Source organism: Hemitrygon akajei, chromosome 29 (genome assembly GCF_048418815.1).
Source record: "Hemitrygon akajei chromosome 29, sHemAka1.3, whole genome shotgun sequence".
Lineage (NCBI taxonomy): Eukaryota > Metazoa > Chordata > Chondrichthyes > Myliobatiformes > Dasyatidae > Hemitrygon > Hemitrygon akajei.
In genome coordinates this window covers 3805608-3823372 of record NC_133152.1, presented here as the reverse complement: position 1 = coordinate 3823372, position 17765 = coordinate 3805608, and the positions used below count along the sequence as shown (strand labels likewise).

The 17765-nt window shown below is 41.8% G+C and overlaps 1 protein-coding gene across 4 annotated transcripts in view; it reads right to left on the bottom strand.

Annotated features, from left to right (window-relative positions):
* Positions 1-17765, bottom strand: part of LOC140718555 (tyrosine-protein kinase STYK1) — an 88283-nt gene that overhangs the window by 57076 nt on the left and 13442 nt on the right. For 2 of the 4 annotated variants that reach the window (XM_073032515.1, XM_073032514.1), the window contains exons 2-3: positions 3838-3903; positions 1744-1884 (exon numbers count right to left, since the gene is read on the bottom strand). In XM_073032515.1, the coding sequence (XP_072888616.1) occupies positions 1744-1884; positions 3838-3877 (181 nt within the window). In that variant the 5' untranslated portion in view covers positions 3878-3903. Of the gene's footprint in view, positions 1-1743; positions 1920-3837; positions 3904-4663; positions 5049-17765 lie in introns of those variants that run through there. The other 2 variants (XM_073032516.1, XM_073032513.1) reach the window with 2 other exon arrangements.

Here is a 17765-nt window from a genome sequence, read left to right as displayed (position 1 = left end):
AGGTGTTGATACAACTTCATGAAATATTGATTAGAACATGGCTAATCAATGTTCTATTGATTAGAACATTGTGCAAGTCTAGTTGCCACACTATAGAAATGACACTGGCGAGGCAGCAGAGGAGATTCAATTATTTTGTTATGATGAAAGACCGGGTTTGTTTTCCTTTAAGCAGAGGAGGCTGAGAGAGGACCTGGTAGGGGTGTACAAAATTATGAAAGGATGAAAGGAAAGGAATAAAGATTTTTTTTTAAACTTTTCATTTGTAGATGTGTCTAAGGTTAGGGGGCTTAGGCTTAAGGTGTAAGCAATTTAGAGAGGAGCCAAGGAAGAATTTATTCATATATTTAATGGCTGAAGTCTGGACCACACTGCACAGGAGGGTGGCGGAGGCAGATACTGAGACACATTTAAGCAGTATCTCAGAATCAGGTTTATTATCACCGGCATGTGACGCGAAATTTGTTAACTTAGCAGCAGCAGTTCAATGCGATACATAATCTAGCAGAGAGAAGAAAATAATAATAAATAAATCAATTATGTATATTGAATAGATTTAAAAAGTGCAAAAACAAAATACTGTATATTAAAAAAAAGTGAGGTAAGTGTCTAAAGATTCAATGTCCATTTAGCAATCTGATGGCAGAGGGGAAGAAGCTGTTCCTGAATCGCTGAGTGTGTGCCTTCAGGCTTCTGTACCTCCTTCCTGATGGTAACAGTGAGAAAAGGGCATGCCCTGGGTGCTGGAGGTCCTTAATAATGGCACTGCCTTTCTGAAACACCATTCCCTGAAGATGTCCTGGGTACTTTGTAGGCTAGTACCCAAGATGGAGCTGACTAAATTTACAACCTTCTGCAGCTTCTTTCAGTCCTGTGTAGTAGCCCTTCCGTACCAGAGAGTGATGCAGCCTGTCAGAATGCTCTCCACGGTACAACTATAGAAGTTTTTGAATGTTTTTGTTGACATGCCAAATCTCTTCAAACTCCTAATAAAGTATAGCTGCTGTCTTGCCTTCTTTATGACTACATCGATATGTTGGGATTAGGTTCAATCCTCGGAGATCTTGACACCCAAGAACTTGAAGCTGCTCACTCTCTCCACTTCTGATCCCTCTATAAGGACTAGTATGTGTTCCTTCATCTTACCCTTCCCAAAGTCCACAATCAGCTCTTTCGTCTTACTGACATTGAGTGCCAGGTTGTTGCTGTGACACCAATCCACTAGTTGGCATATCCATTGAGTGACTGAAGATCCTTTGTAAGATTCCAAAATCATATAATTTTCCATTCACTGAGTCAGTCAAAGGGTGATACAGATACTCCCTGTGACCATGTGGGTTTCCACAGGTTGGTCTGGTTCCATCCCAGATCTAAAGACATTCAGGTTGGTAGGTTTACTGGATGTTATAAATTGTTCCTGGTGTGCAGATGAGTGGCAGGATCTAGAGCAGTTTCTGGGAATGTAGGGAAGATCAGAGATCGGTGTAAGTGGATAGTCAATAGAGTGAACTCTGTGAACCATCTGTATAAATTGAGGCCATGGCTCTCGCTGCTGGACCAATGTGCCACCCCATGAATTCTTTGCACACCTGCAATCATTCCTCCTCTCCTTTGCCCTCACTGACCTGCATGGCATTGAGGTCAGATTGATCGGTCAAAAGGACCTCGGGGGGGGGGGGGGGGGTGGATGTCTACATTGGTTGAATATTTATGTTTAATCTATAAAGTAATAGATACACACACCTTGCAGGAGGACAACTGGGGCACGGTCCTTCTCCTTTTTCATTTTACAGGTCTTCCATATGATTATAGAGATCAGAACCACAGATGAAATCCCAAGGACCACTGGGATGATGATAACCCCATTGTTTATACCATTCACATCTGAGACAGGAATAAAAGAAACGTCAGCTGCAAGTCTGAAATTAGAATAAAAACCATAAGTGCTGGAAATTCAAAATAGAAACAACCAGAAAACAACTTGTAGACCTGAATGATGTCTGTGACCGATGCACTCATTTTGCCTCTGCAGACAGTGAGACCTGCTGAGTTACAGAGCCAGGGAACAACTGTGCAAAATTTGATTTACTCTTCCATGAATATTATTAATTAGTTTGCAGATCTGAACTCTCCATGTGAAAGCTGCTTTGAAAAAAGTTACTGCTGGGAGGTGAGAATTGTAAATATTTGTTAATTCAGAATCAAAAAAGGTGGTTCCCAACCATAACATCTTATGACTCAGTACGTCACAACTAATGAGGCATTACAAATGTGCAGTCAGTGTCATTATATTAAGGTAAGTAAGAGACAAATTTCCAAAGCAAAGTTCCCATGGAAACAGTATGACAACTGAATAATTATTTATAATGGTGTTTGAAAAGAGTTAATCATTGGGCAGTGTAGGAGGAAGAAACTGGAATATTTTAAATAGTGCCACATAATCTTTTACATTAATTTTGAAACACAAGGTCCTTATTGGATATGACAAAGTAGATGTTGAGATGTTTTCACTAGTGGGAGAAACTTTCTCTCACATCCCATAACCCTCTGGGTCATGGAAAGGTATCTTTCAAAGATTAGGGGTAATTCATTTAAAACTTCTCACACAGCACAGTAAATCTCCCCATCCTAAAAGATTCTGGTGATTGGGTCACTAAAGGCATTTGTAATGCCCTGGTTAAGATTTATACTGCTGTGCTGTGAAGTATTTTATTTGAGTTTTCTGTATGAGCAGTGTGTCCTGCTGGTAAGAGTGTGTTGGCTTTGGCTAAAGATAAGGAGCCACGTTGTCCAACTCAGGAATGTTGTGTCAGCCAGTCAGGGTTGTGAGATGTGAGAGAAAGTTCTGGAGAGCGAGGCGGGAAGAGTTTTCTGAAGGGCACTAGTAGTTTGGGGTCTTTTCAGCTGGAGCAGCAGAGCAGGGCACGAGGAGGTGCCACCAAATGCTGTTCAAAGGAGAGACCCCATTGTAAAAAAAAGTGCTTTGGGCAGATGAATGGTTCAGAGGAGGGAGTGGCAATACTCCTGAGTTAGCCAGTTCATTTAAGACGGACTTCGAGGGAAGTTCGAACTGTGACTGGCATTTTCATGCAGAACGTGGGTTCAGCGCAAGGAATCAAAGCAAAGCATCCCAACTACTTCAGAAATTAGCTCCAACATTTGTGTGCGCATTTAGACTGGCTTAGCTGGAATGGGTCCTTCTACTTTTTTCCCCTCTTTCTCTGCTAACTGTTTGATAAAGTTGAAAATTTTGTAAATATACTTTCTTTATAATTTTATGCTGATGTATTATATGTCCTTTTTGGGCTACTGATAACTGTGTATGGACAGTATTTGCACAGCATTCGCTCAAATCAAAGTTCCTTTAATCGGAACATCACGACGTTCCTGTTTGGTTGAACGCCAAATCATACCGACCCTGGACGTATATTGCTTATGAAAGGTGGCCTTCTCACCTCTGAGTCATGTGGCTGTTAGCAGTGTTAGCTGTCAAGCTAAGTTAGCGTATGAGCCTCGGTGAGAGAGTTGCATATTCAAAGGGGAAGTAAATAGCTTTTTGTAAGATCAGTTAAGAGAGGAACTGGGACAAGAGAGGAGATGAGGCCTGGGACAGAGCAGCTGTGATCACATTGAACGGCGGGCCAGACTTGAGGGGCCGAGTAGCCCCCACCTGCTGTTCTCTTAAGATGCTGTGTTCTTCCATCTTACTGCAACAACAGGCACTTTTCACCAGCAGACACTTCCAACAGCCTAGCAGCCCCCACCACTGTTTCCTCACTAGCATGTGAATGTGTGCAATTACAGAAAAGGAAATGTAAAATTAAGTAGGAAACTTACTACATCGATTTGAGGTACTGAAGTTGCAGTGGAGGGTCATTAGGATGAATCACACAGTGACAAAACCTAAAAAAGATGCAAATATCATTAAGTGTGGTACTGGAGGTGTTCCTCACTGAAATTATACAAAGAGAGAAGTAATGTTAAGCTCGACGGTGGCATCCAAAATGGCATTTATACATCCCGATGTCAAAGGCTGCCACTGCTGATCCTCTCCACAGCATCACACACACACATGTACCAAACAACAATCATACCAGATCTTAAATCAGTCTCTTTTGTTTCAAATTAAATTCATTAACATGTTCATGCTACTGACATTCCTTCACATGTCAATCCTTTGTTCTCTATGAAAAGAGTTGAGTGAGCAACCACCCAGTCTACTTTGTCATCTACCATGGATGCACCTACCTTTTGTTTTAATATCATTCACTTCTTCCTCTTGAGATCACTGATATAATTCTTACTATGTCAGGGATACTATCCAAATATTTAGAAGCTTCTAGCTGTCTGCCTTATTTTCACGACCTCTTCTGCTGCTATTTTAATTGCCCCACAATTTAAAAATACTTATGACAGTATTCATTTACAGAGAATAAGTAAATTTATAATAAACCTCTGAGATGAAAGCAAAAGAATATCAAACTGACAGATGCAGGAAGAAAGCATTGGGGTTAAGTGAAAGATTGATCCCATAGGTTATAAAAAGTAAAAAAGATGGAAGAATTCAGTAGAGAAGAGGAATTTAAAGGTTTGCCATCAATGGTAAGACACAAGAGCAGGATCAGAGATGCTCTGACATTTGACAGGATCACGGCTGACCTACCTCAATAGCCCATTATCCAGAAATCTATTGACTTCAGATTTGAATGCGACAAATGATGAATTCTCTGCAGGCAGAGAATTCCTGTTTCCATATGCTGTGTGAAGACATTTCGCCTCATTTCAGTCCTAAATGGCCAAGGAGACTCAATGAGCAGATTAGTGCAGAAAGACAGTGACCATCAAGGAGACAAAAGTGTTCATGGAGACGACAGGATGGTGGGTTGTGTCCAGCCACTTCACAGGAGAGTAGATGCTCAGACTTTACATCTAATGAAGGAGCAGATTGCCAAAGCAAGCTTGCAGATGTGCAGGTGAAGGATACAGGTGGCCATCACACCTGCCGTAGTTTCCTTTCTGTTCTCTTTTCCAAGAACAGGTGTGGCAGGGACAGAGTTTAATCACAATATAGACCAAGCACTACAAACACATTGGTTATGGTTTTTTTGTAATCAACAGCCAACCCTCTGGTTCACGGAAGAGAACCCAGCAAGACGTGCGTACACTGTAGCAATCTAATATCTGATTTGAAAAACAAATCTCATGGGTGGGGTTTAAAACAATATTGGGTGATAAAAACAACCCACTCCTCTTTGATCAACTGAAGTAATATACTGACTCAATCACACTGTTAAATTACATTCAGAAGTATTTAAACAATAGTGCATACAATAAAATACCCATTAATAATCAACTACTTTTGAAATATCAAATAACTTTTTGGTTATTTACTTTGGCACTGTAATAATAAAATTGTTTAAGTTTTCAACTTCTTCCTTTTAATTAAAAATACAGCAGAGATGTCCAATAAATTTACACTGATATGAAAATTTCAAAGTCCCAGGAAAGAGAGGCAGATGGCCATTAAAGTAAAGGTGCTGGTTGTAAGCTGAGGAATAGTTTCAATAAGATTCAGCCATGACTTGAGGACTCTGAACATTATTGTAGATAATTTTTATTTAGGGCCTGAACTATTATTAGATAAGTGACGCTGCAAAAACTTGTATAGAATTAGTAATTTAAAACAAATAAATCTCACTTATGTAATGATTTAAATTCATGCACACCTACTGATAGGTGAACAAGGGCAGGTGTGCCAGTAGGATGCATGGGTTCAGATTTCTGGAACACTGGGATCTCTTCTGGGGAAGGTATGACCTGTTGAAAAAGGATGGGTTACACCTGAACCAAAGGGGGTCAGAGATCCTTGTGGGCAGGTTTGCTAGAGCCACTTGGGAGGGTTTAAACTAATTTGGCAGGGGGATGGGAACCGAAATGATAGTGCTGAGGACAATGTAGTTGGTTTACAAATAAAGGTAATGTGCAGCCTAGCAAGGAAAGGCTGATGATAGGGCAAATTGCAGTCAACAGGATGAGCTGCAATGCAGAAGGTGGACAGAGTTGAAAAGAGTGAATATGGAACTGAGGGGGTTACATCTGAATGTGAGTAGTATACAGAATGAGGTAGATTAACTTGTAGCACAGTTACACATTGGCATCTATGATTTGTAGGCATCACTGGATCCTGGCTGAAAAAATATTATAGCTGGGAGCTCAATATCCAAGGATACACATCATGTCCTAAGGCCAGGCAGATGTCCTAAGAGTCAGAAGACATTGAATCATTGTGAGTAGAGCTAAAGAACTGCAAAGGTGAAAGGACCCTGATGGGAGATCCCCAAACAGTAGTACAGATGTGGTCTACAAATTACAATGGGGAGATAGAAAATGCACCCCAAGAGGGTCATGTTACAATAATCATGGACGATTTCAATATGCAAGCAGATTGGAAAAATCAGGTTGGTGCTGGATCCCAAGGGGGGAGTTTCTAGAATGCCTACAAAATGGTTTTTTAGAGCAGATCGTGGTTCCACACACCAGAGAAACAGCTACTCTGGATTGGATGTTGTACAAAGAACCTGAATTGATTAGAGAACTTAGGGTGAAAGAACCCTTAGGGGAGAGTGATCATAATATGATTGAATTCACCCTGAACTTCAAGAAGTAGAAGCTAAAATCAGATGTATCAATATTACAGTGGAAGAAAGAGAATTTCAGAGGCAGGAGAGAGGAGTTGACCAGAATTGATTGGAAAAGAACGGCAGAGCAGCAGTGGCTGGAATTTCTAGAAGCAGTTTGTAAGGCACAGGATATACACATCCCAAAGAGGAAGTAGTCTGGAGGCAGAATGACAACAAGAGAGTCAAAGAAAAGGCATAACAATAGAGCAAAAATTAGTGGGCAGCTTAAAAATCCAACAGAAGGAGACTAAAAACATCATTAAGGAAAAAATGCAATGTGAAAGTAAGTTAACCAATAATATTAAAGAGTGAATCAAAAGTTTCTTCAGTTACATAAAGTGTAAAGAGAGGTAAGAATGGATATTGGACAGCTGGAAATGATAGTGGAGAAGAAGTAATGGGGGACAAGGAAATGATGGACAAACTGAATAAGTATTTTGCATTAGTCAACATGGTGGAAGACACTAGAAGTATGGTGGAAGGACCAGAGTGTCAGGGGTCAGAAGTGAGTGAAGTTGTGATTACCAGGGAGAAGATTCTTGGGAACATGAAAGGTCTGAAGCGAGGCATGTTGCTTGGATCAGATGGTTCTGAAAGAGGTGGCCAAAGAGATTGTGGAGGCATTAGTAATGATCTTTCAAGAATCAATTGCTTCTGGAATGGTTCCGGAGGACTGAAAATTGCACATGTCACGCCACTCTTCAAGAAGGGAGAGAGGCAGAAGAAAGGATATAGGTCAGTTAGTCTGACCTCAGTGGTAGGGAAGATGTTGGAGTTGATTGTTAAGGATGTGATTTCAGGGTACTTTGAGTCACGTGATAAAATAGGCTATATGTTCAGTATGGTTTCTGAGTGAGAGGCATAGATAGGGGGTTACAACAAATGTCTTTTTCCCCAGAGCAGCAATGGTCAATGGGTATTTGTTTATTAATATCACATGTATCTAGATACAGTAGATAATGGAGGCCTACATACATATCTAGATACAGTGAAACTCTTGTTTTACATACTGTTTATACAGATCAGATTATTACAAATTGCATTAGGTAAAATAATAATGCAGAATAAAGTGTAACAGCTAGCGAGAAAGTGCAGTGCAGGTAAATAAGGATATGTGATATGTTTTGTAACCTCCAGAAATTAATCAAAAGAAAGGCACACAAACTTGGGATTGTTTGTCTATTTGGTTTTTCTTCAAGTGCAGTGCTCACGTATGACATGGCATAATGACGTATGCCTTTCATGTACTTTTGCATATAAACCCATAATGAATTATGTAAACATAGAATGCTTAAACTATATTTACAACTATATATTCCAAAGACAACTGAAATATTTATACACCACACTTATACACCTGCTTAGTTATATACCCCATCTCAATATAGATTGTATCTCAACTCAAATATGTAACAGATTGCTCTATGTATGTTAGAGGAGATGATAGCTAGGAGCTCCATGGAGCTAGTCATCTCCAGGCTGCAGGAAACAGGTGAATGGGTGACAGTCAGAAGAGGGAAAGGAAATAGGCAGCCAGTACAGAATACCCCATGGCCATTCCCCTTAATAATGTGTATAACATTTTGAGATATTGTTTGGTGGGGGGGGGGGGGCAACCTACCAGGAGAGATACACAGCCTCTGACACTCTGGAAGAGAAGGGGACCAATGGAGGAATGCAGTGGTGACAGGAGATTCCATAGCTAGAAGAGTAGATGGGAGAGTCTGTGGTTGGATAGAGAGCCCCCGATAGTATGTTGCCTCCCAGCTGCCAGGGTCAGGGATGTCTCAGATCCTGTCCACAACATTCTAAAGGGGGAGAGTGAACAGCCAGAAGGCTTAATACATTTTGGTACCAATGACATAGGAAGGAAAAGAAAGGAGTTCCCATAGAGAGAATTTAGAGAGTTAGGTAGAAAGCAGAAAAACACAACCATCAGGGTAGCAAACTGTGGATTTCTGCCCATGTTATGGGCCACTGAGGGCAATAGGATGATTTGGAAGATGAATGCGTGGCTGAGGAACTGGTTCAGGGGCCAGGGTTTCAGATTTATGAATCATTGGACCTCTTCTGGGAAAGGCATAACCTATACAAAAGGGATGGGCTACACCTGTCCTTGAGGGCGACCAATATCCTTGCGGACAGGAGCTATGTGTAGCAGGAGCTTATAGTGATTGACAAATGCTAAAAAGGACCACAGCTGTGACATGCACCTTGGCATTGGGACATTCACCACTGCTTAGAATTAGCACACTTGTGTAAAACTTGTGCATCAATGGTGTGACTACAGTAAATGATGCTTGGTTTAAATAATTCACATTTGTTGTGTTGTACTCTGAGCTCACAATATTCTAATCTTTTTAACACTGTCTTGAGATTTTGGAGGTGTTCCATGTCATCCTCACTAATAACAATGATGTTATCCAGGTAACACTGAGTGCCTGGGCAGCCTTGCAGCACCTGACCCACAGCTTTCTGCCAGAGAACAGGTGTAGATGCTACTCCAAAAATATTCCTATTCTAGTGATAAAGCCCTTTGTGAGTGTTTATAGCGAGATACACTTTAGATTGATCTTCCATCTCTATCTGTAGGTAGATCTCAGTTAAGTCCACTTTGCTGAAGTGTTCCACTCTAGAAAGGTTTGTAAAGATATCTTTTAACCTGGGCAGAGTGTAGTGATCTACTTTCAGTACTGGGTTGATAGTGACCTTAGAATCGGCAACTTGAACTTTACTCTTTCCTGTGTAACCCATTTATATTTGACTGCCTGACATGCTTTTTGTATGTGTCCTACTTTGTTGCATTTTCTGCAAGTTTCCCCTTTAACCCTGCATTGGTCTGCGTATGTGGCCCCTGGCAAAATGGTAACAGAATTTGTTCAGGTAGGCAGGTGTTTCTCTATATTATTCATGTTCACTGTCACTCCTGATTGCAACTCAACTGTGTCACTGGCTGCTGCTTCTATTGAAACAGTGATACTGGACTGCTGTTTTAAATGTGAGTTGTTCGTAGTCAGGAGCCATTTTTGAATGCTTTCTTGTAAAATACCACAAACTAAACAATCCATCAATGCATCTTTAAACCCTTGGACAATTTCTGTAGTTCAGCCTCATAAGCTGAAATAGACTCTCCTTTTTGATTCCACTTATGAAACCTAAAGCATTCTGCAGTCAACAGTGGTTTTGGTTCTAAATGCTCATGCTTATTTTTACAATATCAGCAAAGCTTACTTCAGCTGGTTTGGTTGGAGCAGTTAAACTTTGGAACAGACTATATGTTTTTCCACCTATTGCACTCAGTAAAACTGGCACTTGTTTCTTTTTGGTTATTCTGTTTGCTTTAAAATACTGCTCAATTCATTAAGTGTATGTTATCTGTTGTGCAATTTAATGTGTCTATCTTTCTGATGTAGACAACCATTTCTGCTTTTTTAAAAATTTATTATCATTACCACCCAGTGTTCCCTGTTTATAAACCCATGGCATTTTGCTTGTGCATTTTGTCAATTCTCTGCCTTTTTAAATTTGAATATCTCTCTCCCCTTCTTAAGAAACATGTGCTGCACTTCAACAGGTAGGTAGTCATCTCCAGTTCATGTTAAAACTTCACCATCACCACTATTATGTTTTGTAACTCCAGAAGCTAATTGAACGAAAAACACAGAAGCCCGTGATATTTGGTTGTCTCAGTGTTTCTTTAGTGAGACGCTTGTCTATGGCATAGTGGTGTAATGGTGCACACTGTTCAGGTACTCCTTACAAAATGAATATATTTACAATATTACTCAAATATTACTAAAATATTAATCTTGCTGCAATGTGCACACTCATAATGTAGTAGATCATGAGGTCAAGAGTCCATCTTATCATACAACAAAGTGATAACAATGGGAGAGTCCTTCAGCCTGTTGGTACATTCTTTCAGGCTTTTGTATGGAAGAGTGCACAGAACGTCTGGTGTGTGTGATTTCTGAGTGTGCTAGCTGAATCTTAGAACTATAGAACCATAGAACACTACAGCACAGTACAGGCCCTTCAGCCCTCCATGTTGTGCTGACCCATATAATCCTTTAAAAAAGTACTAAACCCACACTACCACATAACCCTCCATTTTTCTTTCATCCATGTGCCTGTCCAAGAGGCTCTTAAATACCCCTAATGCTTTAGCCTCCACTACCATCGCTGGCAAGTCATTCCAGGCACTCACAACCCTCTGTGTAAAAAAAACTTACCCCTGATGTCTCCCCTAAACTTCCCTCCCTTAATTTTGTACATATGCCCTCTGGTGTTTGCTATTTGTGCCCTGGGAAACAGGTACTGACTATCCACCCTATCTATGCCTCTCACAATCTTGTAGACCTCTATCAAGTCCCCTCTCATTCTTCTATGCTTCTTCTAAGGTGAATGAGGGAAGTTTAGGTGAGATGTCAAAGGTAGGGAGTTTTACACTGAATTGTTGGTGCACTTCTGGGGGTGGTGATAAAGATTGATATGATGGGGACATTTGAGAGACTCTTAGCTACACACATGGACGTAAGAGAAAAGGGGATGATAATGGGCTGTGTAGGAGGGAAGGTTCTGCTTGATCATGGAATAGGTTTATCCAGGCCAACAAAGCATTGTGGGCTGAAGGGCCTGTACTGCTGTGGTCTGTGGAGTCTGTGAAATTGAATGAGAGTTTTTGCTCATCCTCTACACCCTGACCGGGATAAATATGAGTCCATTTTCACTGACTACTGTCTTGGCCAACATTATGTCCTGGAAGGGAGCAGGAACATCCTATGTGCTGGTCGTAGATGGTGCTGGTGAAGCACAGTGACAATTTGCTGGTAGCAGACAAAACTACTAACTACTTTATTAGTCACACTTTCTATGGAAAATTATCACTGCAGTGAATTGCCTGGAACTTCCCTTTTGGAGTTGAGATTTTGTACCCCCTGTACAACCTGGTATTTCTGCATTGTGAACTATCGAAGGTGCAGAACAGCTGCAGTGTTGCATGCACGGGCCAAAGCAAGGCAGCAGGGCCTGGGCCCGAGAGGGAAGAACAGACCAAAGTACAGCCATTGATGGAGCGATGGAGCCAGTTTGAAGCAGCAGAACTGAGTTGAGGTAGTGGAGCCTGGGCCTGAAAGGAAGGAACAAGCTGGTGCTTGACTGATGTAAGCACTGAGCCAAATTGGAAAGATCGGATATGAACTGAATTGAAATGGTGGGTCCCAGGCCCAAGAGGCTGGCACTAGGTCTGAGAGTGGGGAACAACACAATGTTTGGCAGATTAAAGCGCTGGGACAGAAACAAGAGTGTTCAGTTCACTTCTTAGCAAGGTTTACTCATCTCTGCACTGAATTGAGACTGTTGCCTGGATCAGCTGTGACAGGCTTCATGTCTATGGGCTCACTTTCATTCCCTTCAGTTCTGAATGTTGTTTGCTTGCTTTTATTATTTGCATAACTTTTTCTCTACACGTTTTCTGTTTGAAAGTCTTTTTAATGAATTCTATTAGGTGTCTTTGTTCTCTAGCTGCCTGTAAAAAGATTAATCTCAGCAGTCATTGCAGCAAAGGCAGCATGTCCTTTATACCCTCTCTAAAGCTTCCACATATACTGAGACAGATTTTCTTTTTTTATTAATTTCCGGGATTTGAGTATTCCTGACAAGTCCAGTGCATATTGCCCACCTTAATTTAAGAAATGACCAGTGATGTGCCTCAGGGATCTATTTTGGGACCCCTACTCTTTGTGATTTTTATACATGACCTGGATGAGGAAGTGGAGAGTTGGGTTAGTTAGTTTGCTGATGACACAAAGGTTGGAGGTGTGGATAGTGTGGAGGGCTGTCAGAGGTTACAGCAGGACATTGATAAGATGCAAAACTGGGCTGAGAAGTGGCAGATGGTGTTCAACCCTGATAAGTGTGAAGTGGTTCATTTTGGTAGGTCAAATATGACGGCAGAATATAGTATTAATGGTAGCACTCTTGGCAGTGTGGAGGATCAGAGGAATCTTGAGGTCTGAGTCCATAGGACACTCAAAGCTGCTGCACAGGTTGACTCTGTGGTTAAGAAGGCATACAGTGCATTGGCCTTCATCAATCGTGGGATTGAGTTTAGGAGCTGAGAGTTAATGTTGAAGGTTGAGGGGGGATTAGATCGAGGTATTTAAAATTTTAAGAGGGATAGATAGAGTTGACATGAATAGGCTGTTTCCATTGAAAGTAGGGGAGATTCAAACGAGAGGACATGATTTGAGAGTTAGGGGGCAAAAGTTTAAGGGAAACATGAGGGGGTATTTCTTTACTCAGAGAGTGATAGCTGTGTGGAATGAGCCTCCTGTAGAAGTAGTAGAGGCCAGTTCAGTTGTGTCATTTAAGGTAAAATTGGATAGGTATATGGACAGGAAAGGAGTGGAGGGTTATGGGCTGAGTGTGGGTAGGTGGGACTAGGTGAGATTAAGAGTTCGGCACGGACTAGGAGGGCCAGAATGGCCTGATTCCGTGCTGTGATTGTTATATGGTTATATAGGACCCTGGTCAGACACCACTTGGAGTACTGTGCTCAATTCTGGTTGCCTCACTACAGGAAGGATGTGGAAACCATAGAAAGGATGCAGGGGAGATGCAGGGAATGTTCTCAGGATTGGGAGAATAGGTTGAGTGAACGCGGCCTTTTCTCCTTGGAGTGATGTAGGATAGAGGTGTAAAAGATGATGAGAGGCATTGATTGTGTGGATAGTCAGAGGCCTTTTCTCAGGGCTGAAATGGCTAGCACAAGAGGGCACAGCTTTAAAGTGCTTGGAAGTAGGTACAGGGGAGATGTCAGGGGTAAAACTTTTTATGCAGAGAGTGGTGAGTGCGTGAAATGGGCTGCTGGTGACAGAAATGATAAGGTCTTTTAAGAGACTCCTGGATGGCTACATGGCGCTTAGAAAAATGAGGGCTGTGTGAGGGCTAGGTAATTTCCAAGGTAAGGACATGTTCGTCACAGCTTTGTGGGCCAAAGGGCCTGTATTGTGCTGTAGGGTTTCTGTGTTTCTATGTTTCTACTGCTGATAGGGAGCTCTGACATTTAAATCCAGGGATAATAAAAAAACGATGCAGTATCAAAAGTCAGGATGCTGCACAGTTTAGAGGGGAACCTCTAAGCAGTGGTGCTCTTACAAACCCTCATGGGTTGAAAGGCAGAGAATAAAAACCATATCGTACCCATTTTTTAAAAAAACAAACACCCACTATGCAAAGAAAGAAACATTATGCAAACTGTAACCAGAAGCACACAGTGTTTCTGAACTGAAGTTCAGCACAGAGCCGAGTAAATGCCATGGAGCAGTGGTCTGAATCGGCCCCCACTTTGCTTTGGGCCGCGACATCCTGACCTTTTCAATTTGGCCTGGCATTTGAATCTCCATCTGAACGAGTTCTGCCGCTTCGAAACACTGGACTTAGAAGGCTTGATTTGGTCTGCAAATCTCTGCCCAAAAAAATGAGTTCTGCTGCTTGGATAGGCTGAACTCAGCCACCTCGATTCGACCTGTAAACCTCTGCCTGAACTTCATGGCATTCACAGGCATTCAACTGTCATCTCCTCCAATTCTTACCATCACTATCATGTAGCACTGGCAGCAATCCTGAGAACGCCACCCTTAAGGTCTACAGACTATTTACAGACTATTACTTGCAATGATTGTTTGCCAGAAAAAAATGTGGTAAGCAAAGTACTTAGTTACAAACAAAAGAAAGCTTGCAGATGCTGGAAATCCAAACAACACCTACAAAATGCTGCAGAACACAGCGGGCCAGGCAGCCTGTGTTGTAAAGAGTACAGTCAACGTTTCAGGCCACGACCCTTCAGTAGGACTGGGGGAAAAAGATTAGGAGTAGATTTAAAAGGTGGGGGGGGGGGGGGGAGAGAGGGAGAAAAACAAGGGGAAGGTGAAACACAACATAACGGAGGCCATTCTGAATGAAGACAGAACTTTGCCTCCACAAAGGCTGTGCAATAGTTACTCTTCCCAGTTGCACCTGTCACAGGTAAACTGGTGGTGATCAGACCAAGCAGATCCATGAATCTGAAAAAGTGACAGATACAAGAAAGCTGAAATGAAAGCAGAACACACAAGAAGCAAACAAGCCCTCAGGCAGCATCTGTGCAAAGAGAAACCAATAAACCTTCTGGGTCTTTCCAACATTCTGTAAGAAAGTTTTATCAGTTGTGAAGCAGTTACAATCTACTGCAGATCCAATCTGCCCACCAGGGTTTAACCAACTCACTCACTGGCTGATAGACATTGAAGTCTGCAAACAGGATACATTCTGTGCCTGGTTTGCTACTGTTCAACATGGAGAAGCACTGATTCATCAGCTGACAGAAGAATGCAGGTAGTAACCAGTTAGCTTCTTTGCTTGAAGGTCACACTCTTGATAAAGACACATAGTGAAGCATTCAGAAAAACACAAGATTCCAGCAAGATAACGCCATCAATCTATTCCCTGGACTTCCGAAATAATGGCTTCCTACAGAAGTGCCCACCCTGTATCTGATTTTGCCTAAGCCAACTGGAAGCCTGTTAACTCATACGTCAGAGCCATTGGTTTGTGCTCAAGCTACTAACTGTCACAGATTTCAGGAACTGCCTCTGCTCTCGACTCTACTAAAACTGCACCACCTTTACAACCCTTCCTGAAATGTTGCAAAGAAAAAATAAAAACAGCACAGGTGGGGCAGAAGTTCTTCAAACCACACAGCAGAGATGACAAGGCAGAGTCTGAAGCATGAAACGTAACCATGCTCCCCACAATCAACTTTCACCACTGTAAGGTCTTCCAGTACCGTTCAATGGTCCACAGTTTAATGTTAGTACCACATAAGTAAATAAATTCAGTGGCTTAGTTCTTGACTGTAAAATACCTCTGAGGGTAGGTTAATGGCCAAAAACAAAATCAAAAAGGAAATGGTGGACAAGTAAGAGAATGCAGGGTGCTGGGAAATGAGAGGGTGAAGTGCTAAAATGGGATTGTTCCTGACAGCAGCTGGTTCAAAATAAATTTATATTGAAATACGTATACTTCACCATATACAATGCTGAGATTTTTTTTTTTAGGGCAATGACAGTAAATACAAGTAGCACAATAGAATCAATAAAAGACCACCCCCAACAGAATGGACAACAAACTGTGCAAATATAAGAAGAAACAAAATAATTATACTAATAATGAATAAGCAATAAACACCAACAATATGAGGTAAAGAGTTCTTGAAAGTGAGTCCATGGTTTGTGGGAACAGTCCAGTAATGGGATGAGTGAAGTTATCCCCACTGGTTTAAGAGCCTGTTGGTTGAGGGGATAATAACTGTCCCCACTGGTGGCGCCAGAGAGTTTTTCTTGCTGGTGCTACAGTGGGGCTGAAGTATGTACAGTGATGGTGCTGAAGGATGTACTGTATGGTACTATGTATTTGTGAGGCAGACACATGGCATTCAGAAGTCAGTCTCAAGCATTATGTGCCTACTAGAAATGCCTCTGTTGATTCACAAGCAACAGTAATTGATAGATCTAATATAGAAGTGAACTGTGACAGTGTCAACAGCATCAGAGACAACCCGGGCTACACAGAGCATAAACAAACAAACCAACAGAGCATCCGACCCACAGCGCACAGCATGAATCACGCACCAATCCCCCAATCAGCGTCAAATGCGTGCTTTTCAACTGAAAAACACAACAGTAACCCACAATGTCCACCGCTATTCACAGTACATAGACAGACAATGCCAAAAGATACACCATTATTAAAGTCAAATAAGACAAACAACAGATGTAAGGCTTTACCAGGAGTTGGACAAATCATACTCTGACCATGCAATACCTCAATTAATTTGGTTACTGAATTTAAAACAAAAATCAACAGAATCACCACTTAGAAGTCTAAGCAAAACCAGTAGGCTTAATAGCAGTAAATGCAATATTTTAGGATTTGCAGGAAACATAAGGACTATGGGATATCCACTATAAAATAATAATTATAATCAGCATTAGTCTAGGCCCAAATTTTTAAAAAATTAACCGCACTCATCATTGTTGTTTTCAGAGAAGCACAATCCATCTGTTGTTGTGATTGGTGGTGAAAGCATCAATGATTTTCTGGATGTCAAGTGCCCTGGTCCTCCGGCTGTTTATGGCCAACAAGACCAAGTTGCTGTTCCGAGCATCGCCGCTGCAATTCCTTAGGTAGTTTTTGAGGCGTCTGAGGCAAGAGAAACTCCATTTGCATGATGCAGATGTCACAGGCAGGGTCAGTGATATGCAGGTTAGTTTGTATAAATGCATCGCAGTAGGGTCTCATTAGAGCTACAAATTCCACTGTCTGTCCTTGCTTTTGTTTTGTTTCCAGCAGACGCTGAACCTGATGCAGATCTGCAGTCAGATTTACTTCAGTCAGTCCACAGTATTGGGCCATTGGCCAGAGACAATTCTTGTCTAGGAAGAGCTTGTGTTTGGGACTCAATGCTGAGACTCCAGTCAGAACACCCCCAGTCTCAATTGAGAACCGTCTTTTCACTTCAGTCAGAAGTCTGTCTATAACTGGATAGAAACAGTGCTTGCGAAGGTTATCAGAGGATGTGACAGGTGTGTGTTCGGTTTGGGCCTCAACAACAAAATCACGTAGACGGCGGGGTGGCTGGGCCTGTCTCCTTTCATAGGGTCTGCTCTGTTTACCGGCCTTGATGCACAGGTCCCGAGCTCTTGCCTGAATTTCACTCCATAATTCCTCTCCCCCATTTTGCTGCAAGCGCATCGATAACAGACCGAGCCAAGTCCTCAGCAGATGAAAGCTCCAAACTGGGAGATTGTAGCTTGTCTGACATGAACTTAGTGACTCGGAATAAATCCTCAGACAGAGTGAGAATTAAAGCAAACTGCTCGACAATCAGTCCATTTACAGCTCTGGCCTCCGTTTTCCTCCGTGCATTTGGTTGACCTATAATATCCTGTAGTGTAGCTAGAATGGCAGGGAGTGATTTCCTTATAGCTCACAAAGCTGTATACTGCCATGCCCAGCATGTATCTGACAATTTCTTCAGCTCCA